This window comes from Passer domesticus, unplaced genomic scaffold (genome assembly GCF_036417665.1).
Source record: "Passer domesticus isolate bPasDom1 unplaced genomic scaffold, bPasDom1.hap1 HAP1_SCAFFOLD_193, whole genome shotgun sequence".
NCBI classification, from domain to species: Eukaryota; Metazoa; Chordata; class Aves; order Passeriformes; family Passeridae; genus Passer; species Passer domesticus.
This window is the reverse complement of record NW_026989974.1, coordinates 36,159-57,742: the sequence shown is the minus strand read 5'-3', so window position 1 is coordinate 57,742 and position 21,584 is coordinate 36,159. Positions and strand designations below refer to the sequence as shown.

Genomic DNA, 21,584 nt, shown 5'->3' with positions numbered 1-21,584 from the left:
CACTGCCAGCCCTGGCCCTCCCTGCCCCGTGACAGCTCCCCCAGCCCCAGGGGACAGGCTCAGGCCCACTAAGGACACACTGGAGCCTTGCTCTCCCTCTCTGTCCTGTCCTCACCATGGGCACCCCATGCAGTCACTCCCAGGTTTCAGGATGTGTCCCCATGGAGGGACCCCAGCAGGACTGCTCAGAACCCGAGTGCCCTGAGCCTGTTTGGGATAATTCCCCCGAGCTATGCTGGTCGTGCCTGGGCTGTGTAAGACTGAACATTAAGAATTAAAAGCAATTTTACTTTTATTGCCAATGTGTCAGAAGATTCTAGGTTTCCCTGACTGTAAAACTACTTTATCAATTACAGAACTGTTGGAGGAAAGGGGAACAAATATCTGGTGTCCGTATTCTATGAAAAACTCTCCTCAATGCTGCAAAGGAAAAATATATCTAAATGTTTTAAAATGAAAGACAAAGATAACATGAGAGTGCTGTTGGTCGAATGAGCCCCATGCCCAGCTGCTGCCTGCCCATGCCTGGCTGTGCCCAGACGAGCATCTCCGCCAGTGCTGGTGGTAGCACACAGACACCTGAGCTGAACCTGGACTCAAGCCTGTGATAGATGAGTAAAGTGACAGTTGACTCTCACAATAAAGGATAAATATCATGTATATTTGTTAAGAGAAGTTTTATATATTTATAGATATGTTTTACCCCCTGTTGTGTTGTTATCTTGGGATTACCTGAGTTTAAGACATTTAAGAGGGTCACCTTGCTACGACAGCAGCACCTGACCTCCAAGCGAGATGTAAGGAAGTAAACTCCACCACTGGACATCAAAGAAGGAGTCGATGGACAGAACTTTAAGAAGGGCAAAAGAGTTGAAAGGTGAAACCTCCATTGTGTGGATGAGAATGTGGTGGGAAAAATCCTCTACTCCCGGCACAGTAACATTGTCTTTATTCACTGTCCTGTTATATTTCTAATAAGGTTTTTAATAAACATCTAATATTTTTACAAGTAAATATAACTTTGCGAATAATCTATTCCCTGGCTAGAGGGCTGCACCTCCTGTCCTGGATGGGCAGCTAGGCCAGTCCCTTCAGGGAGAGACGGATCTGTTCTAGGCAGTGCTTGTAGCATACTTCCAGCTACAAGCTGGTAATACACCTGTGGAAGGGACAATGGACACTGGCACAGAGATGCACGACGACAGGCCAAGTTCTCCATGACTGAGGTATTTGGCTGGACTTGTGAAGTTCCAGAGGTGCTCCTGTGGAGAGAGGAGGTGGCTGAGGCCCCAGCTGCCAGTGGCACACAGGGACTCTCCTGCACAGCAGGGCCCAGAGCTGGCAAGGCTCCCCAGCACGGCTGGAGCTGCTGGCACAGCTGGGCCCAGCTGGACAGCTGCCCCTCAAGGCCCCGGCCAGTAGGGCACGGCTCTGGGCAGGGTCCCTGGCCAGAAGCGGGCCCCAGAGCGCCTCTGCCTTTCAAGGGCAATCTCAGCCCTGCTCTTTCTCCTCCCCACCTCCCTCTGCCTCTGCCGCGTGCCCCTGGGGCTGCTTTTGGCCAGGCAGCCTCAGTGGGAGCCAGCACTGGCTGCTGCCCCAGCGGGGCCCCAGGACAAGGCCCAGCGATTGAGAGGCCAATGGAGGCACTGGGCAGCAGCAGAACCCTCAGCAGAGCTGTTTGGAGAACCATGGACTGGCCACAGCTCCAATGCAGCCTCTGTGGGAATGCTTCCTGTCTACATTACACTTTCAAAAGAAGCTCTTTCAGGGAAAGATAACCACTCACCGTTTCTTCTTCCAGTTACACCAGATTTTGACACAGCACAATATGATAATAAGGTCCAAAATAAGCAGGCCTGCCATTAACCCTGCCCAGCAGCCTGTTCCCATATAGAAGCCCCTTCCCAGGCCATCCTCGGCATCAGGAACAGGTGTTGTGGTGCCGGCTGCATCTGTGGGAGCAATGGGGAGCGTGAGCCCGTGCTGTGCTGCACTGCTGAGCTGGCAGCACGGTGGATATGGGCAGGACGTTCTCTGTTTCCCCCAGAGCTGGGGCCTGCAGGCACCTTGCCGGCCCTTGGCACAGGCTGTGCCAGCCAACAAAGCCCAGCAGGCCGGGAGGAGAGCCCGGGGAAGCGCAGCTGCATGGGCAGTGGCTGCTGCCAGGGACACGGGCCAAAGCCATCCCTGAGCAGCCACTGCCAGCCCTGGCCCTCCCTGCCCCGTGACAGCTCCCCCAGCCCCAGGGGACAGGCTCAGACCCTGTCAGGACCCAGCGCAGCCCCTGCCCAGTCGGGAGCCAGGGCTGGCTCTGGCCCTGGGCTGGCGGCAGGGCTCCCGCTCGGGGCTGCTCCTGTGCCTTGGGCCTCTGGGCACTCAGGGCCAGCTCTGCAGCAGCTGCAGCGCCAGGGACGCTGCTGCACCAGTCCCGTTTCCCCAGGGCTCTGAACCAGCTCCAGAGGCCTGGAAGCCCAGGCGCCTCCAGCTTTGGCTGCTGCCGGGCTGGGCAAGGGCAGGCCCTGGGGGAAGAGCTGCTGCCACACAGCCCCGGCCAGGGCTGAGCCCACCACAGCAATTACCTGCTGTGCCTGTGCCCGTTTCTGGCATCGCCTTCCTTCCTGCAGCTAGGGCTGCCAGTGAGCCCCTGCTTCCTTGGGGAAACACCTCCTTCAGCCCTGCCTTTTGGTCCATCACTTGAGAAACAAAAAAAGGACAGTTGGATCAGATGGAACAATTCCCCATTCCTTTGCTGGCATCTTCAAGGCAGCATGCTTATCAAAAATTGGGAAAAGATTTACAAAGTATCTGGGCTTTTGTGTCTGGGCCAGGGCCCTCCCTTCCCCAGACAGCTGCCAGTGCTGAGCAGAAATCATGAGGGGATTGTGCAGGGCAAGAGGACACACGTGCATGGTTCTGTGCTGGCACCTGCAGCGCTGCCTCTGTGGCCAAGCTTTGGGCTCTTGAGCTGGCACCTCTTCCAGGGGAAAGGCCTTGACCTACCCTCAGCATCTCCCCGAGGCTCAGTCCTGGACGTGGGTTGGGAAGCCAGATCACTTTCACCAGCCGGGTTAGCTGCAAAGAACGGCAGGACAGAAGAGCTACTGTGACCCTGCTGAAGATTCTCCTTCAGGCCTGAGTGGCAGTGAGGGCACCTGGGTGACTGGTGCCCTCCAAAGCACTCCCTCAGCTCTGCCTCCCACTCAGGAGCAGGGGGACCTCGTGCCTGCAGTGGCCCCACACTGGGATGGAAGGGGCCCCTTGGGGGGCTGTGTGGGCAGAAAGGACTCCCTGGAGCTGCCAGCAGCTCTAAACCCAGACCCGGGCAGGGCCAGGGCTTGGCAGTGGCAGCAGGAGCAGCTCAGGCTCCTTGGGGCTGGCAAAGGAGCTGCCAAAGGCTCAGCCCCGGGGCACAGCCCTGGGACCGGCCCCTTCCCTCTCTGCTCTTCTGCCGGGCTGCACAGAGCACATGGAAGGACACACTGGCATTGCACACGGGAGGAAGATGGACAGCTAAACGCTCCTTCCTCCCACTGCCAGCAATCCTGTGGGATCACTGTAGGGTACAAGAGTAGAAATTTGGAGGCTAGGATTTCCACAATCCATCAAACTTCAGAGGATCTCAAGGGAAATGACAGAGGAATATTACTCTGGACAATGATTACACTTGGACAATGATTGCTCTGTTAGCAAAGTGTTGCTGAAAACCTACCATCACCAAGCTCCAACATCCTTAAACTGTGCTTTAACAGCGTTTCCCAGTGATGGAAGTCACGTTCCCAATCTAGAAAGGAGCAGAGATGGGAACTGTTCCATGCTGTGCTGGGATCCCCTTGTATAGGGAACCGAGCACTGCAAGGGGGTCAGGTAATGCTGTGTGCCTGCATTGCCAAGCAGCAGAGAGGGCAGCTGAAGCCTCAGCAGGGCTCAGGCCCAGAGGCACAGCAATTACCTCCTGGGCCTGTGCCTGGCATCGCCTCCCTTCCTGCAGCAGAGGCTACCATGGAGCCACTGCTTCCTCTGGGAAACTCAGCCTTCAGCACAGGCTCTCCTTCCATGTCTGCAGAAAGGAAAAAGGACAGGTGAATTAGGTGGGGTTGTTTCCCAATGGGAATGTGGCATCCTCAGGAGGCAATGCTTGTCTAAGTAATGGATAAGATTAAGGAGAAAGACCAGGGCCCTGCCTCCTCCAAAGAGCTGCCCCTCCAGATGCGCTCACAGACTGGGAAAGTGCAGGGGATCTCAGGGTGGGCCATGGTGCAGTTTGGGCTCCCTGGCAGCTGATGCCAAATGCCTTCCTGCAGAGGCTGGGCAGAAGCTGCAGCCAGGCCAGACTGGGAAACAGCCCTGCAGCGCGTCAAAGCAGCAGCAGCAGCAGCGGGGCAGCGAGGCTGCCATGGATCCCTTCCTGCTGTGCCGGGCACAGCGTGTCCAGATGTACAGCCAAAGCCCCCGGCTACTGAGTCCCAGGGGAAGCATGAGGGAAATGCACCCACCACGTTGTCTCTCCAGGTCACTCCAGATCCTGTCCATCTGTTTGGATGCCTCCAGGGACTTGCTGTCTCCTCTAGGTTTGTTCCTCCCTCTCGGAGGACCTTAAGAAAAGCATTTGCATATCAGGTGAATGGATCCCACAGAACCAGGGCTCAGCCTGTGGGGTCAGCAGGCACACACTACTCACCCCTGCCATGGGAGCGGGGCTTGTGTGCAGCAACCAGGAAAGGAGCCTGAAAAGTCTTTCCTGCAGACACACCTGTAATTCAACAGCCACAGAAGCTCCTGTCACCTGCTTCCTGCCAGGTTCTCAATGATTATTCTTTTAGCAACATTGACAACATACCTGCTGGAGGGTTAAGACCCTGGAAATCTTCATTAAGCCAAGCTGCTGAAGAAGCCTTCCTAGTATGCTCATCTAGAGGGGAGCACAAATCTGATCAGACCCATTTCCATGGTGTGCTGGGATTCCCCTCTCCCATAGAGAACTGGGCACTGTAAGGGGGTCGGGTAAGGCCTTGGCTGCCAGATGTCAGTGGACAAGGCCAAAGCTGCACAGGGGCCTGGGGAGCTCTGGACTGGCTCTGGTCACTCTCCACCCTCTTTGCAGGCCCTGTGCAACATCCCTGGATGGGTGGCTGGAGGAGCCCAGGGACCATGGGGGCTCTCTCACTCCCACACAGGAAACCCTCCCTAAAGCCCTGTGCAAAACCATCCCCAGCGCTTCCCGGGAGCAGGGAGCGCTGTCCCGGGAAAGGGCAGCCAGGCTGCCGGCTCACCTGCTCGCCGCGCTTGGAGTGGAGCAGCCTGGGCAGCCCTGGTAGACAGGGCCACGGCCAGGAGGAGCAGGAGGAAGAGGCGCAGAGCAAGGGCCATGGTGCCTTGCCCTCTGCCAGTCCCGCAGCTCTTGCTGCCACTGCTGTCCCGACACCGCTGTCCCAATGTCAGCACCGCTGCTGCCACCGCTGCTGCAGCCGCAACAGTTGTGCTCAGGGACTGACTGCTGGCTCCTAGTGCTGCTGTGCAACCACGGGGCTCTGGCGCCTCTGTGATCTCAGAGCCTTCTGTGAGCTCATGGCCAGGGTGGAATTGTTTTTGGAGCTGTATCTGCCTTCTTCGGAAGGGAGCTCATCCTGCCCAGCTGCTCTGCCCAAGGGCTGTGACACAGTCCCAGCTCAGCTGATCTCACTGGTTGGGGCATGAAGAGATGCAGAGCAGCCCTGCTGAGAAGGACTTGGTGTTGCAGCCAGATGAGAGGCTGGACATGAGCCAGCCATGTGCATCCAAAGGAGAGTGCCCAGCAGGTTGAAGGAGGTGATTCCCCACCTCTGCTCAGGTAAGACCCTACTGGGAGTACTCTGGAAGGGGTTTTATAGTGATTTCTGTGAGCCATCAAGAAGTTTGATAACAAGATCCATGTTTACCCCTGAAAGAATTTCCTACCAATGTTTTTGACATGAAAACCAAGAAAGAAAGATAAATAAGAGAAACCTGCAATGGCCTATTCCATTGAGCATTTTGCTTGTCTCTCGTGACCAATGAATAAAGTGTAAACATAAGAGTTTTTTAAGAATGCAGAAAAAGCATGCAGGCTAGAATAAAAACAGGGTTTGAAGCCTTCTGGAAATGGAGTGTGTTGGTTTGTAGTGTCTCGGTCTCTACCACGACAGAGTACTGCATCCTGCTCTGGGTCCCCAAGGCAGGAAGGACATGGACATGTTGGATCTAGTCCAGAGGAGGGACAAAATGCTCTGAGGGCTGGAGCCCTTCTGCTTTGGAGACAGGCTGGGAGAGCTGACAGTGTTCAGCCTGGAAGAGAGAAGACTCCAGGGACACCTGATTGCTGCCTTTCAGTGCCTTCTGGGGGCTTGTAAACAGATGGGACAGAATTTTTAGTAGAGACTTTTGTGACCAGACCGAGGGTCTTTTAATCTAAAAGATGGTCAATTCAGACTAGATGAAAGAAGCACATATTTTACACTATTGCTTTTGAAACCCTGGCACAGGTTGCCCAGAGAGGTGGACATCCATCCCTGCAGACATTCAAGCTCCTGCTCTGAGCAACCTGACCTAGTTCAAGGTGTCCCTGCTCACTGCAGGCCATTGGGACTAGATGGCCTTTAAATGTCCCTTCCAACCCAAGCCATTCTGTGCTCCAGTGCACCATCAAAGCAGTGCTGCATTAGTGCTGGGCTGATTGTGCTGGCACCTGTATTTTGGTACTTGTGCCATTTAGCAATTGGCCACGAGAGGATTGATGGGCTGGGCAGTGAAGTCTGCAAATAACACACAGTGTGCTCTAGGAGAAACAGGAGAGGAACACGGCTTCCAGTTCAGATAAATGCCAGCATTTTGGTGCCCATTCCTGGTTAGAGAAATAAAGGAATATCCTGAAGATCCCTTCATGTGTGTTCATTATTGGCCGTATCAGTACTTGTGTTCTGTAAAACAGGTTAAGTTGTTACAGCTTCTTGCCACATTTATCCCCGGATAAACCCCAAATACTGCATTGCTCCTTGTCTACTTTCTTCCAAGTCAGGGCAAATTTTGTTCATTACTGAGTGGGACATATTCATCTGTTCACAAGCAAATTCCTCTTGCCATTCACACAATGGCTAGACTGCTTTGTTGATTTGCTCCAATTGGACTGTAATTAAGGCTAACTCTCACTAGAATTAAAGCTGATGCATTGGGAGGCAAAGTGTTGAGTCATTTCTCCTGGAGTCTGACACTGTAGAGAGTTGTTCTGTAAGTAAATGACATCCGAAGACAGGTGTAGTCTACCATACTTCTGGCATACTAGAAGTGAGAAAAAACCCTTTGAATCAGGATTTTATCCTTTCTTCTTTCTCCTCCTCCTCCTAGGAATTTTAATCTCTGAGGTCTAAGCTCTTCAGCTGCCTCACAAACATTGTTTTAATTCAGACAGGTATCCATGCAGTGAGCCACAAATCAGGACCGTGGTGTGAACCTTGAAGCAATGTAGGTTTATAGCACTGAAAATAATAATCCAATACCCAGGTTAAGCTAAGCATTTCCCAAAAACTCCACATGTCCTCAGATATGTTTCAAAAGGAATCACCGTTTTAGGTGGGAGTGGGCAGAAAGAGTGTCATCAAAATAAAAAATTCAACTTTCTGAGATCTTTATATTCCTATAAAAAGAGAGTCCAAGTTGTTCATGTATGGAACATTAACTAGGAAGTGAATGACAGATTGTAAAAATAATTACTTGGGGAATGAATAACCATAAATAATAACAAGTTTACATATAGGTAATAAGTAAACCATCATGCAAAGAAAAAAAACAGACCTGCCAAAATAAAAACCAATAAGGCTGTTTCATATGTCTGAATAGAAAAAAAAAATACTGAAAAGAATCAGAGATCCTCAAGGGCATTGCTATATATAGAAACTTCCAGCTATTCGGAAAAAATGAAGGAAACTGTAGTGTGCAATAAACAGAGGTAACCTGGAATTTATTGGTGGATTTGTTGCAGAATTTCAGAGAGCAGACTGGAAAAGCATAGGGGTTGATCAGACCATGTGTGGGCATTTACAGCAGTCTGATGGATGTTTCTGGGACCAACTGCAGGAAGGAAAAGCAGCACACAATTCCTGGGACAATCTCTTTGCTGGCTGTGGACTTTTTGATAGCCTGTCCCCTGGGGCTGGGGGAGCTGTCACGGGGCAGGGAGGGCCAGGGCTGGCAGTGGCTGCTCAGGGATGGCTTTGGCCCGTGTCCCTGGCAGCAGCCACTGCCCAAGCAGCTGCGCTGCCCCTGGGCTCTCCTCCCGGCCTGCTGGGCTTTGTTGGCTGGCACAGCCTGTGCCAAGGGCCGGCAAGGTGCCTGCAGGCCCCAGCTCTGGGGGAAACAGAGAATGTCCTGCCCGTATCCACCGTGCTGCCAGCTCAGCAGTGCAGCACAGCACGGGCTCACGCTCCCCATTGCTCCCACAGATGCAGCCGGCACCACAACACGTGTTCCCGATGCCCAGAAGGGCCTCGGAAGGTGTTGCTATTTTTGGAACCCTCTGTTTGCATGGGATAAGGGCAAGTTTGGCTATCTGTTTCTGCCAGGTAATTATTTGAAGAGCTCATCCGAGCCTTGACTCAGAGCTTCTCCATTGCAGTTCATGTTGTAATAAATAGGTGTGATTCCTGCTGATAAAATTATAAAGTAATCAATATTGATATAATAATTAATATTTGGAAACAGTAAAACCGTTAGAAGGTGTAATGCCAAGGAAGAAAGGGAGAGGAGGGGCTCCCCCCCTTCTCCTGCAGATGTTCAGAACAGGAAGAAGAAAGAGATAAGTATTACTGAATTTAGTTAGAAGAGAGGAAAGTTTGGTTGGACATCCAGGAAAATGTTAATTATAGGAGATTTATTGCTTTGATGCTAGAACATAGTATTGGCTTGTATGATATTAGCTTTGGCTTACATTATACCAGCTTGGTGCGCATGTGTAATCCAAAAGGTGAATCAAAGGACATCGAGGAAGAGGAGAGGCCTTCATCAGAGATGACCCCAAAGAACACTGCAACCACCTAAAAAATGGTGGAGCATGCGTGGTAAAAGTGATAATGAAGGTGGAGATACAAGTGTGACAAATTGAAAATGGGAAGAGATGGTGATGATGTACAGTGTAAAAAGGAGAATTTTAGGCTTGGCAATTTGTATGTGAGGGGACAGGGGTCAAGCCCTGCCCTCCGTACCCCCCGTGTACCCCGCACGGTTATTTTTCCTTATGCGCTATTATAAGAACCAAATTATCCCTTATCATAACCAAATTATATTGTCAATATTTTGAGTGGATTCAATTTCATATACTTTTCAGCTACTTCATTAAAATTGCTGCAACATTTAATTTGCTTGGTTTTCTTTCATGATACAGTAATTGGAGAAATATAACAAAATTTTTGACTGTAATTCAGTCCTAGCAGTCAGTTTTATACCCCTCCCCTTATTTTCTATTGTTATAGCATATTTTATTAGCAATGGGTTGCTCCTTTCCCCCCTGTGATGTTGGTTTTGCCCCACTTGTCCATCTCTCCAAAGACCTGCCCTTTTGTTCACTGTTCCTCCTCCCATTGCATGTCAGTCCCTCTCCAAGCCTGCCCCTTGCTCTAGAGACTTCCCTATCAATTTTGTATCCTTCGGAATCACATTGGTTTGTTTAAGTTCTTCCCCTCCCCTGTAATCCCCAATTGGTTTAAACCTTGTATTCCCCGCCTGGTGTTCCACCCTCAGTTTCTCCCAATTGGCTAAAGATTGGATCCTCCCCTGGGACCCTGCCAAGTTTGTAAGTTGGTGTATGCCTTTAGTGCAGTGTTGGCCTGGCCCTGATGGTCTGTAGAATAATCACCTTAGGAAAACATAGAGCAGACCTCACCCTGTTCCTTGTCCCTACCCTCAGGGCAGTCCTACCCCCAAGGCAGTCCACCTGTGCTGTAGAGCAGCTGTGCCCTGCAGCCACAGCCCAGATTCGACAGTTTTCTGGGGGCGGCCCAGTGCCACTGTGGGTGTGGGCAGCTAGTGGGGCTGAAGAAATGGGGCAGCACAGCACTTCCCAAATCAGCTCTTCTGTTGCAGTAGAGAGATGCAGCTGTGACCAGATTGTCCTGGTGGTAGCACCAGCAAAGCCCACCCGGCAGCAGCAGTGGCTGAGCTCCATGCCCAGGAGCAGCCGTGGATGGCCACGGTGTGGGCAGGCAGGAGCCAGGCAGGGGCTGCTGTGCCCAGCGGCGGGGCCCTGAGGGGATGGGGGAGCCCATGCTGAGCGTCCCTGGGCTGAGGGCACATTTCCTTCTGTGGGATCATCTGGGCCTGGACCTGAAGAGGCACAAAGGGATATTTTGGGGTCCCTGATGAGGGTTCCAGGAGTCCCGGATGTTTTAAATGAATTAGCTTTTTCTGATTAATACGGAGAATTTATTCCATAATTAAAATTCAGTCGTAGAAAATCTAGAAGCAAATATCAGATTGGCCCTGAAGCAGGCTGACAGCGTCAGGTGAGACAGGTGGGGCATTTCTCTCCCCTGTGCATCACGAAAGGACAGCTCTCTCAAAGTCTTTTTTGTCCATTTCCAAGCTCCAAGCGGTGTGGAGGGCAGCAGTTTTTCTGCTTTCTTATGGTTGTTTTTATCCTTTTTGCATATTCATGTATTTTTTCCTTTCTTGCTGCAGCTCTTGCTGAGAGTTTCCCCAAAACTGGTAAAAAATTCACTTTGTTAGAGGAAAATCTCCTGCAATATGCATTCTAGGAGGCACACATTTATCTTATAGATGATGCAAATTGAATGCACATTGCTGAGGTTTGGTCAGAGAAATAATCTTCTGGAATCAGCATTTCTGGGGATGAATATTCAGGCTAGGATTTTGGTGCATGTTGATTGCCCTGAACCCTCCTTTGTTATGCTAGGATTTTCATTAGGCGAGATTACTGTAGTCTCAGCATGAATTTGTGCATACAATCTATCAGAATCCCTCCCTTTCTCTATTAATTTATTAAATTTGTACTTTTAGGATACACTTTGACAAAGCTTACTTATTTTCTAATTTAATGTTTAGTATTTATAAAACTTAACAACTACGCTTTTATACTACTAGTCAGGGTATAAAATTAACAACTCTTCTCATAAGGTAGATTATTCTAAATCTTTAATTTCTTTTCTTTGGATTGTCAATTATATTTTTTTATATCAATGCATGTGCTTATTGTATTTTAGATATATTTTGACTCCATAGTCGTTTAAGGCTGGTAATATTTATAAAATAAGTTTTTCATGTTTTCTTATGTTGCCTGCTAAAATGTGTCTTTATAACTGTCTCATGTTCTTGTTTTCTAATTCTTGAGCAATTTGCTTTATTCTACTCTCAGGATTTATTTCTTCTCTAGCTCTTCCAGAACAAAAAGTTTTAATATATTGCTTACAAATTTTGCCATTTTATTCTTTTTGCTCTATTTCACATTTTCTTTATTCCAGTGTCTTTTACTACTCATAGTGCACCTTCTGAATTTGTTAACAATTTGTTAACATACTACACTAACTTGGGAGTGTGCATATGGCTCATTCTTTTTGGGCTTGGATGACTGATACAGTGACAATAATCCTCTGCAGTTTTAACACTCTAGCTCTCTCAAAGCCCCTTTGGGTTGCAGCCAAAGGGCCAAGATGTGTATCTTCTTGGTAGCAGAGCTTACACCTTGGGATCTAGTCACTGGTGTCATTCGTCTCATTCTCAGTATTTACTTCATAAGATTTATAAGAGCCTTTTAAATTGTTTTTCAGGATTTAGGATAGCATCTGCTTATTTCTAATTCTTATAATTTTATTTCTTTGACATTTTAGCTCTAAAGTTGTAATTAGTCTGTACACTTCTCTTTCTTTCAGCTATACTTGGCTGTTTTCCTTTATTTTAATTTGATCCTTATTAAATATCTAACGGCTTTTGTTATATCCTATCTGATTTAATGTTACTTTTAGTGTTTCTTGGAACTTAAATCTGGTTTGTATCTTATATACTTAATTTTTTTCCGATTTTTCACGAATCATATTATTGTTCTAATATATTCTTTACAGTGTTTCATTAGCTTTTACTTCTATTTCTTTTGTCTGTTATAACAAAAGCACTAAAATATTTTATTTTTTGAAATAAATTTGCATATCACACCTTAAATATTCAGTTCACTTAAAACAACCTCATGAATAATACAGTTTAAAATAAAATATTTTACTTCTCATAACAATGGGTTTTACAGCTTACAAGCTTAGGTATTAACATGCATCAGTCTATTTTACTTCAAGGAGTAGTGGTGACTTTTTAGTGAGGTTTGGCTGGTGTTTCTGCTGGTGGATTTACAGGTCTTCTGTCCTGCCTTTCTTGGCAGATGAACCTGCTGGTGAAGGTGGTGCAGCTTCCCAAGCCACGTCCAGGACTGAGGCTCTGGGAGATGCTGAGGGTAGGTCAAGGCCTTTCCCCTGGGAGAGCTGCCAGCTCAGAGCCCAAAGCTGGGCCAGGGAGGCAGCGCTGCAGGTGCCAGCACAGAACCATGCACGTGTGTGCCTGCGCCCTGCACGATCCCCTCACCGCTCCTGTGGCTCAGTGGTGCCCGTGCAGATCAGCAGAGATGGCAGAAGCTTCTGTGGCTGTTGAGTTACAGGTGTGTCTGCAGGGAGGACTTCTCCAGCTCCTTTGCTGATTCCTACACAGAAGCCTGGCAACCATCGCAGGGGTGAGTAGTGTGTCCCTGCTGACCCCACAGGCTGAGCCTTGCTTTTGTGGGATCCATTCCTGGGAAATGGAATTCTGTTGCTCTAAGGTCCTCCGAGGGGGAAGGACCAAGCTACAGGACACCAGAAACCCCATGATGCATCCGAAAACATGAGGCAAATGCTGAAGGAAATGCAGCAGGCAGAGGAAGGTGGGTGCATTTCCCTCATTCTTCCCCTGGGTCTCAGCATCTGGGGGCTTTGGCTGCACATCTGGACACGCCGTGCCTGGCACAGTGGGAAGGGATCCATGGCAGCCTCGCTGCCCCGCTGCTGCTTTCACGCCCTGCAGGGCTGTTTCCCAGCCTGGCCTGGCTGCAGCTTCTGCCCAGCCCCTGCAGGAAGGCATTTGGCATCAGCTGACAGGCCGCCTAATTGCACCACAGGCCTGAGATCCCCTGCAATTTTCCAGTCGCTGGGTAGAATAGAAAGGGCACCAGTTTGGAGAGGGGAGGGCCCTGGCCTTCCCAAAATGTTTATAGGGATTTCCTGATTTTAGCCATGTCTTTGACAAGCATTCCCTCCTGAAGACGCCACCTCCCCAGTGGGGAACTGCCCCACCTGATCCAGCTGTCCCTCTTCCTTTCTCCAGAAGTGGATGCAGAGGCTGGACATAAGGCGGCGTTTCCCAGAGGAAGCAGTGGTTCCGTGCCAGCCTCTGCTGCAGGAAGAGAGGCGATGCCAGGCACAGGCACAGGAGGTAATTGCTGTGCCTCTCGGCCTGAGCCCGGCTGAGGCATGAGCTGCTCTCGCTGCTGCCTGGCAGTGCAAGGACAGCCTGGACTAGAGCGGCACAGCCCAGGGAATTATCGCGAGCAGGCTCAGGGCACTCGGTACTGAGCAGTCCTGCTGGGGTCCCTCCTTGGGAGACATGTCCTGAAACCTGGCAGTGACTGCATGGGGTGCCCATGGTGGGGAAAGGACAGAGGGGGAGAGCAAGGCTCCAGTGTGTCCTGAGAGGGCCTGGCTGTTTGCCCTTGGGATCTGGGAGCTGTCCCAGCAGAAGGAGGGCAGGAGGGAGTGTAGGAGGGAGGGATGGATACCTGTGTCACTGCCTGCTGCAGTTTTCCCCAGGGTTTTAGAGAGGATTTCCTCTGTGTCTGAGGGAGGGAACCCGGGGGCCCTGCGCTGCTCCAGCCACCCCTCCCAGGGATGTTGCTGAGGGCAGGGAAAGAGTGTGGCGAGTGACCAGGAGGCAGCCCAGAGCACCCCAGGCCCCTGTGCACCTTTGGCCATGTCTATTCACATCCGGCTCCCACGGCCTTAGCCGACCCCCTTGCAGTGCCCAGTTCCCTGTGGCAGAAAGAGATCCCAGAACACCCTGGAAAGTGTTCTCATCTGTGCTCCGTTCTAGATGAGGGTGCTGGGAAGGCTTCTCCATCAGCTTGGATGAAGAAAGTTTTGAAGCCCTTGGAGCCTCCTGCAGGTATGTTCTCAGTGTGCCACCAAGGAAGAATTGTAGACAAGCGGGCAGGCACCAGGTGACAGAAGCTTCTGTGGCTTTTGTGTTACAGATGTGTCTACAGGGAGGACTTCTCCAGCTTCTCCAGCTCCTACCTTGGATGCTATACGCAAGCCCAGCTCCCATCACAGTGGTGAGTAGTGTGTCCCTGCTGACCTCAAAGGCTGAGCCTTGCTTTTGTGGGATCCATTCCTGGGAAATGGAAATATTTTTCTCTAAGGTACTCCAACAGGGAAAGTCCAAGATAGAACAGATAAGATATCCCTGCAACCATCCAAACAGATGAGGCAAGAGCTGAAGGAACCCCTGCAGACAAGGCAAGGTGGGTGCATTTCCCTCATGCTTCCCCTGGGAGTCAGCAGCCGGGGGCTTTGGCTGCGCATCTGGACATGCCGTGCCTGGCACAGTGGGAAGGGATCCATGGCAGCCTCGCTGCCCCGCTGCTGCTTTCACGCCCTGCAGGGCTGTTTGCCAGCCTGGCCTGGCTGCAGCTTCTGCCCAGCCTCTGCCGGAAGGCATTTGGCATCAGCTGTCAGGCAGCCCAAACTGTAACACACCCTGAGATCCCCCACTATATCCAGCCCTCCAGATTAGGAAAAGGGTGGCTGTTTGGAGGTGGAAGTGCTCTCATCATGCCACCATAACCTGGCCATTTTCCTGCTCCATAAATTTCACAAATATTACCTCTGATGCCACCGCCCAAGTGGGGAACAGCTCCATCTGATGTAGCTGTCTCCCTTCTTTTGTCAAGAGATGGGCATAGTGCTTCAGTGGAAGGTGGCATTTCTTGAAGGAAGCACTCCATCTTCGGTGCCAGCCCCTGCTGCAGGAAGGAAGGCGATGGCAGACACGGGCACAGGCATAGCAGGTAATTGCTGTGCCGGGCTCAGCCCTGGCTGGGGCTGTGTAGCAGCAGCTCTTCCCCCAGGGCCTGCCCTTGCCCAGCCCGGCAGCAGCCAAAGCTGGAGGCGCCTTGGCTTCCAGGCCTCTGGAGCTCGTTCAGAGCCCCGGGGAAACGGGACTGGTGCAGCAACGTCCCTCGTGCTGCAGCTGCTGTGGAGCTGGCCCTGAGTGCCCGGAGGCCCAAGGCACAGGAGCAGCCCCGAGCGGGAGCCCTGCCGCCAGCCAGGGCCAGAGCCAGCCCTGGCACACAATGGAAACAGTTCTCATCTTGGTTTGCTTCCAGACTGGGATGCTGGGACAGTTCCTCCATTAGCCTGGCACTCTGAAGTTGTGATGCCCTCCAAGCATTCAGCAGGTATGTTCTCACTGTCCCACCAAGGCGTAATGTTTGACTGACTGGTAAGAACCAGGTGACAGAAGCTTCTGTGGCTGTTGTGTTACAGGCGTGTCTGCAGGGACGACCTCACCAACTCCTACCTTGGATACTGCACAAAAGCCCAGCTCCCATCACAGGGGTGAGTAGTGTGTCCCTGCTGACCCCTCAGGCTGAGCCCTGCTTTTGTGGGGTCCATTGCTGGGAAATGGAAATACTTTCTCTTAAGGTCCTCTGACAGGAGAGACCAAAGACATGGCAGGCAAGAAATTCCAGGACCCATTAGAAATCATGTGGCAAATGCTGAAGGAATGTCTGCAGAGGAGGCAAGGTGGGTGCATTTCCCTCATGCTTCCCCTGGCACACAGGAGCCGGGGGCTTTGGCTGCACATCTGGACACGCCGTGCCCGGCACAGCTGGAAGGGATCCATGGCAGCCTCGCTGCCCCGCTGCTGCTTTCACGCCCTGCAGGGCGGTTTCCCAGCCTGGCCTGGCTGCAGCTTCTGCCCAGCCTCTGCAGGAAGGCATTTGGCATCAGCTGACAGGCAGCCCCAATTGCACCACAGTCCATGCCCACCCTCAGATCCCCTGCAAATTCCTTCTGTCCAGGCAGATCAGATGTTGGGGCTGTTTGGGGAAGGAAGCAGTCTTGGGTTGTCCCAATATCCTGGGTGTTTTCTGATCCTTATCCATTCCTTTCACAAGTGATGCCTCACCTTCCCCATTCCCAGTGAGGAATGTTTCCATCTTATCCAGCTGTCTCCTTTCCATTTTCCAGAAATGAAAGGAGAGCCTGTGCAGAAGGAAGCATTTCGTGGAGGAAGCAGTGGTTCCGTGGCAGCCTCTGCTGCCGGAAGAGAGGCCATGCCAGGCACAGACACAGGAGGTAATTGCTGTGCCTCTGGGCCTGAGCCCTGCTGAGGCTTGAGCTGCCCTCTCTGCTGCTTGGCAGTGCGGGCACAGCCTGGACTAGAGCAGCACAGCCCAGGGGAATTATCCCGAGCAGGCTCAGGGCACTCGGGTCCTGAGCAGTCCTGCTGGGGTCCCTCCATGGGAGACATGTCCTGAAACCTGGCAGTGACTGCATGGGGTGCCCATGGTGGGGAAAGGACAGAGGGGGTGAGCAAGGCTCCAGTGTGTCCTGAGAGCGCCTGGCTGTTTGCCCTTGGGATCTGGGAGCTGTCCCAGCAGAAGGAGGGGAGGAGGGAGTGTAGGAGGGAGGGATGGATAGCTGTGGAACTGCCTGCTGCAGTTTTCCCCCATGCTTTAGGGAGGATTTGTTGTGAGTTTGAGGGTGAGAGCCCCAGGGCCCTGGGTTACTCCAGCCACCCCTCCCAGGGATGTTGCTGAGGGCAGGGAAAGAGTGTGGAGAGTGATGAGGAGCCAGCCCAGAGCTCCCCAGGCCCCTGGGCAGGTTTGGCCATGTCCATTCCCATCTGGGTCCCATAACCTTACCCGACCCCCTTGCAGTGCCCTTTTGCCTGTAGCATTAGGGGTTCCCAGCATGCCACAGATATGGTTCTGATCTCTGCTCCCTTTTAGACTGGAATCGTGACATGGGTTTTCAGGAAGTCCTGATGAAGGATGGTTTGAAGTTCCTGGAGGATGCTGGAAGCAAGTTTTCATTCTGCCTTTCCTGAGTGAATAATCAGGATCAATGCAACAAAAGCTCATTTATAGACCCTTTCCCTTAACATTATGTAAGGGCTGAAGGATTCTGAGAATCTTTCCCTGCTCCCTTCTGGAGGCCTGAGGAATCCCACAGGATCGCTGTCAGTGGGAGGAAGGAGCATTGATCTTTCAGTCCTCCTCCCGTGTGCTGTGCCAGTGTGTCCTTCCGTGTGCTCTGTGCAGCCACAGAGAGGAGCAGAGAGGGAAGGGGCCGGGCCCAGGGCTGTGCCCCGGGGCTGAGCCTTGTGGGCAGCCTGAGGATCTCCTGCAGTGCCACAGGAGCTCTTCTGTCCTGCCTTTCTTTGCAGCTGAACCTGCCGGTGAAGACCCCACATCCAGGACTGAGGCTCTGGGAGATGCTGAGGGTAGGTCAAGGCCTTTCCCCTGGGAGAGCTGCCAGCTCAGAGCCCAGAGCTGGGCCAGGGGGGCATTGCTGCAGGTGCCAGCACAGAACCATGCACGTGTGTGCCTGCGCCCTGCACGATCCCCTCACCGCTGCTGCGGCTCAGTGGTGCCCGTGCAGATCAGCAGAGATGGCAGAAGCTTCTGTGGCTGTTGAGTTACAGGTGTGTCTGCAGGGAGGACTTCTCAGGCTCCAGGGCTGGATGCTTGGCCCCAACCCAGCTCCCATGGCAGGGGTGAGTAGTGTGTCGCTTCTGACCTCACAGGCTGAGCCCTGCTTTTGTGGGATCCATTCCTGGGAAATGGAACTACTTTCTCTTAAGGTCCTCCAAAAGGAAAGACCCAAGATACTGCAGCCAAAACATCTCATGAGGCAGATGAATTCCTGAGACAAGCACAGAAGCAAGCACCCCGAGGACAAGGTGGGTGTGTTTCCCTCATGCTCCCCCTGGGACTCAGCAGCCGGGGGCTTTGGCTGCACATCTGGACACGCCGTGCCCGGCACAGCAGGAAGGGATCCATGGCAGCCTCGCTGCCCCGCTGCTGCTTTCACACCCTGCAGGGCTGTTTCCCAGCCTGGCCTGGCTGCAATTCCTCCCCAGCCTCTGCAGGATGGAATTTGGCATTAGCTGATAGGGTGCCCCAACTGTACTGTGGGCCTGAGATCCCCTGCCATTTCCCAGTCTCTGAGAAGATCAGGAGGTGCAGCTGTTTGCACAAGGGAGTGCACTGGCCCAGCCCCAGTTACCTGGGCTTTTTCCTGATCTTTACCTGTGACTTAGACAAGCATTGCCTCATGAAGGTGCCACCTCCCCAGTGGGGAATATTTGCATTTGATCCAGTTGTCCCTTTTTTCCTTTTTCAATCGATGGACCAAAAGGCTGTTCAGGAGGAGGGACACTCAGGGAGAAGCAGTGGCTCATTGGCAGCCCTAGCTGCAGGAAGGAAGGTGATGGCAGAGACGGGCACAGGCACAGCAGGTAATTGCTGTGCCGGGCTCAGCCCTGGCCGGGGCTGTGTGGCAGCAGCTCTTCCCCCAGGGCCTGCCCTTGCCCGGCCCGGCAGCAGCCAAAGCTGGAGGCGCCTCGGCTTCCAGGCCTCTGGAGCTTGTTCAGAGCCCCGGGGAAACGGGACTGGTGCAGCAACGTCCCTCGCGCTGCAGCTGCTGCGGAGCTGGCCCTGAGTGCCCAGAGGCCCAAGGCACAGGAGCAGCCCCGAGCGGGAGCCCTGCCGCCAGCCCAGGGCCAGAGCCAGCCCTGGCTCCCGACTGGGCAGGGGCTGCGCTGGGTCCTGACAGGGCCTGAGCCTGTCCCCTGGGGCTGGGGGAGCTGTCACGGGGCAGGGAGGGCCAGGGGTGGCAGTGGCTGCTCAGGGATGGCTTTGGCCCCTGTCCCTGGCAGCAGCCACTGCCCAAGCAGCTGCGCTGCCCCCGGGCTCTCCTCCCGGCCTGCTGGGCTTTGTTGGCTGGCACAGCCTGTGCCAATGGCCGGCAAGGTGCCTGCAGGCCCCAGCTCTGGGGGAAACAGAGAACGTCCTGCCCATATTCATCGTGCTGCCAGCTCAGCAGTGCAGCACAGCACGGGCTCACGCTCCCCATCGCTCCCACAGATGCAGCCGGCATCACAAGACCTGTTCCCAATGCCCAGGATGGCCTCGGAAGGGGTTTCTGTCAGGGAAGAGGCTGCTGGCTAGGGTTACTGGCAGGCGTGCTTTCTTTGGAGCTTGTCTTCATGTTGTGCTGCTTTGGAATCGGGTATTCCTGGAACAGAAAACAGTGAGTGTTTTGTTGCTCTCCCCCTCAAACAGCTTCTTTTGAAAGTCTAACATGGTCGGGGAACATTCCCATTGAGGCTGCAGTGGGGTTGTGGCCAGTCCATGATTGTCCAAATAACTCTGCTGAGGGTTCTACTGCTGCCCAGTGCTTCCATTGGCCTCTCAATTGCTGGGCCTTGTCCTGGGGGCCCCGCTGGGGCTGCAGCCAGAGCTGGCTCCCACTGAGTCTGGCTGGCCAAGAGCAGCCCCAGGGGCACGGGGCAGAGGCAGAGGGAGGTGGGGAGGAGAAAGAGCAGGGCCGAGGTTGCCCTTGAAAGGCAGAGGCGCTCTGGGGCCCGCTCCTGGCCAGGGACCCTGCCCAGAGCCGTCCCTGCTGGCCGGGGCCTTGAGGGGCAGCTGTCCAGCTGGGCCCAGCTGTGCCAGCAGCTCCAGCCGTGCTGGGGAGCCTTGCCAGCTCGGGGCCCTGCTGTGCACGAGGGTCCCTGTGTGCCACTGTCAGCTGGGGCCTCAGCCACCTCCTCTCTCCACAGGAGCACCTCTCCCACTTCACAAGACCAGCCTAATACCTCAGCCATGGAGAACTTGGCCTGTCATCATGCATCTCCGTGCCAGTGTCCGTTGTCCTTACCACAGGTGTATTACCAGCTTGTAGCTGGAAGTATGCTACAACCACTGCCTAGAACAGATCCGTCTCTCCCTGAAGGGAATGACCTAGCTGCCCATCCAGGATAGGAGGTGCAGCCCTCTAGCCAGGGAATGGATTATTCGAAAAGTTATATTTGCTTGTAAAAATTTTAGATGTTTATTAAAAACCTTATTAGAAATATAACAGGACACTGAATAAAGACAATGTTACTGTGCCGGGAGTAGAGGATTTTTCCCACCACATTCTCATGCACGCAATGGAGGTCTCACCTTTTAACTCTTTTGCCCTTCTTAAAGTTCTGTCTATCGACTCCTTCTTTGATGTCCAGTGGTGGAGTTTACTTCCTTACATCTCACTTGGAGGTCAGGTGCTGCTGTCGTAGCAATTTGACCCTCTTATATGTTCCAAACTTAGGTAACGCCAAGATAACACATCAGGGGGTAAAACTTATCTATAAATATATAAAACTTCTCTTAACATATATACATGACATTTTTCCTTTAATTGTGAGAGTCAACTGTCGCATTATTCATCTATCACAGGCTTGAGTCCAGGTTCAGCTCAGGTGTCTGTGTGCTACCACCTGCACTGGCGGAGCTGCTCGTCTGGGCACAGCCAGGCATGGGCAGGCAGCAGCTGGGCATGGGGCTCATTCGACCAACAGCACTCTCATGTTATCTTTGTCTTTCATTTTAAAACATTTAGATATATTTTTCCTTTGTAGCATTGAGAAGAGTTTTTCATAGAATACGGACAGCAGATATTTGTTCCCCTTTCCTCCAACAGTTCTGCATTTGACAAAGTAGTTTTACAGTTAAGGAAACCTAGAATCTTCTGACACTTGGGCAATAAAAGTAAAATTGCCTTTAATTCTTAATGTTTAGTCTTACACAGCCCAGACAAGACCAGCACAGCTCAGGGGAATTATCCCAAGCAGGCTCAGGGCACTCGGGTTCTGAGCAGTCCTGCTGGGGTCCTTCCATGGGGGACACATCCTGAAACCTGGGGAGTGACTGCATGGGGTGCCCATGGTGGGGAAAGGACAGAGAGGGAGAGCAAGGCTCCAGTGTGTCCTTAGTGGGCCTGAGCCTGTCCCCTGGGGCTGGGGTGGCTGTCACGGGGCAGGGAGGGCCAGGGGTGGCAGTGGCTGCTCAGGGATGGCTTTGGCCCGTGTCCCTGGCAGCAGCCACTGCCCAAGCAGCTGCGCTGCCCCCGGGCTCTCCTCCCGGCCTGCTGGGCTTTGTTGGCTGGCACAGCCTGTGCCAAGGGCCGGCAAGGTGCCTGCAGGCCCCAGCTCTGGGGGAAACAGGGGACATCCTGCCTGTATCCACCATGCTGCCAGCGCAGCAGTGCAGCACAGCACGGGCTCACGCTCCCCATCGCTCCCACAGATGCAGCCGGCACCACAACACGTCTTCCCCATGCCCAGAAGGGAATTGGTTTCTGCCAGGGAACACACTGCTGGCTAGAGTTAATGACAAGCCAGGCTTTTCTATGGCATGCCGGGCATTGGGCATGCCATATAATAGCCTGTAAGGATGGCAGTAGGCCAGGGTCCCTCATGTGGCACACCAGCTGGAGGGGGGG

General features: G+C 52.7%; 2 protein-coding genes across 6 annotated transcripts; one reads left to right on the top strand and one right to left on the bottom strand.

Annotated features, from left to right (window-relative positions):
- Positions 1–866: 866 nt before the first annotated feature.
- On the bottom strand, positions 867–5,367 carry LOC135292066 (uncharacterized). Its single transcript, XM_064406315.1, has 10 exons — positions 5,271–5,367; positions 4,838–4,909; positions 4,679–4,750; positions 4,494–4,592; positions 3,950–4,057; positions 3,710–3,781; positions 3,001–3,072; positions 2,580–2,693; positions 1,787–1,952; positions 867–1,262 (listed from the first exon to the last, which is right to left on the bottom strand). The coding sequence occupies exons 1-10, from the start codon at positions 5,365–5,367 to the stop codon at positions 1,004–1,006; spliced, it is 1,131 nt and encodes a 376-aa protein (XP_064262385.1). The 3' UTR covers positions 867–1,003.
- A 237-nt stretch (positions 5,368–5,604) lies between these two features.
- LOC135292065 (uncharacterized) lies at positions 5,605–20,276 on the top strand. 5 transcript variants are annotated; one of them, XM_064406311.1, is made up of 19 exons: positions 5,605–5,827; positions 12,386–12,457; positions 12,659–12,730; positions 12,818–12,919; positions 13,360–13,467; positions 14,122–14,193; positions 14,282–14,362; positions 14,450–14,551; positions 14,981–15,097; positions 15,416–15,487; positions 15,576–15,647; positions 15,735–15,836; positions 16,284–16,391; positions 17,485–17,541; positions 17,743–17,814; positions 17,902–18,000; positions 18,459–18,558; positions 19,187–19,352; positions 19,882–20,051. In XM_064406311.1, exons 1-19 carry the CDS (start codon positions 5,767–5,769, stop codon positions 19,912–19,914), a joined length of 1,668 nt encoding a protein of 555 aa, XP_064262381.1. In that variant the 5' UTR covers positions 5,605–5,766; the 3' UTR covers positions 19,915–20,051. The 5 variants fall into 5 exon arrangements, with proteins under 5 accessions (XP_064262381.1, XP_064262380.1, XP_064262382.1 ...); XM_064406310.1 differs by lacking the exon at positions 18,459–18,558 and having other exon boundaries at positions 19,882–20,274; XM_064406313.1 differs by lacking the exons at positions 5,605–5,827; positions 18,459–18,558 and adding an exon at positions 9,604–9,796 and having other exon boundaries at positions 19,882–20,276.
- The last annotated feature ends 1,308 nt before the right edge of the window (positions 20,277–21,584 follow it).

Excerpts from the sequence above, each read along its gene's own strand:
- LOC135292066 (XM_064406315.1), bottom strand. The coding sequence starts at position 5,367 with ATGGCCCTTGCTCTGCGCCTCTTCCTCCTGCTCCTCCTGGCCGTGGCC. Across the intron at positions 4,058-4,493 it reads TGACCTGGAGAGACAACGTG|ACATGGAAGGAGAGCCTGTG; the intron begins GTGGGTGCATTT and ends TCCTTTCTGCAG. Across the intron at positions 1,953-2,579 it reads AACGGGCACAGGCACAGCAG|ATGCAGCCGGCACCACAACA; the intron begins GTAATTGCTGTG and ends TTGCTCCCACAG.
- LOC135292065 (XM_064406310.1), top strand. The coding sequence starts at position 5,767 with ATGTGCATCCAAAGGAGAGTGCCCAGCAGGTTGAAGGAGGTGATTCCC. Across the intron at positions 12,731-12,817 it reads GCCTGGCAACCATCGCAGGG|GTCCTCCGAGGGGGAAGGAC; the intron begins GTGAGTAGTGTG and ends TGTTGCTCTAAG. Across the intron at positions 19,353-19,881 it reads TATTCCTGGAACAGAAAACA|GAGCACCTCTCCCACTTCAC; the intron begins GTGAGTGTTTTG and ends CTCTCTCCACAG.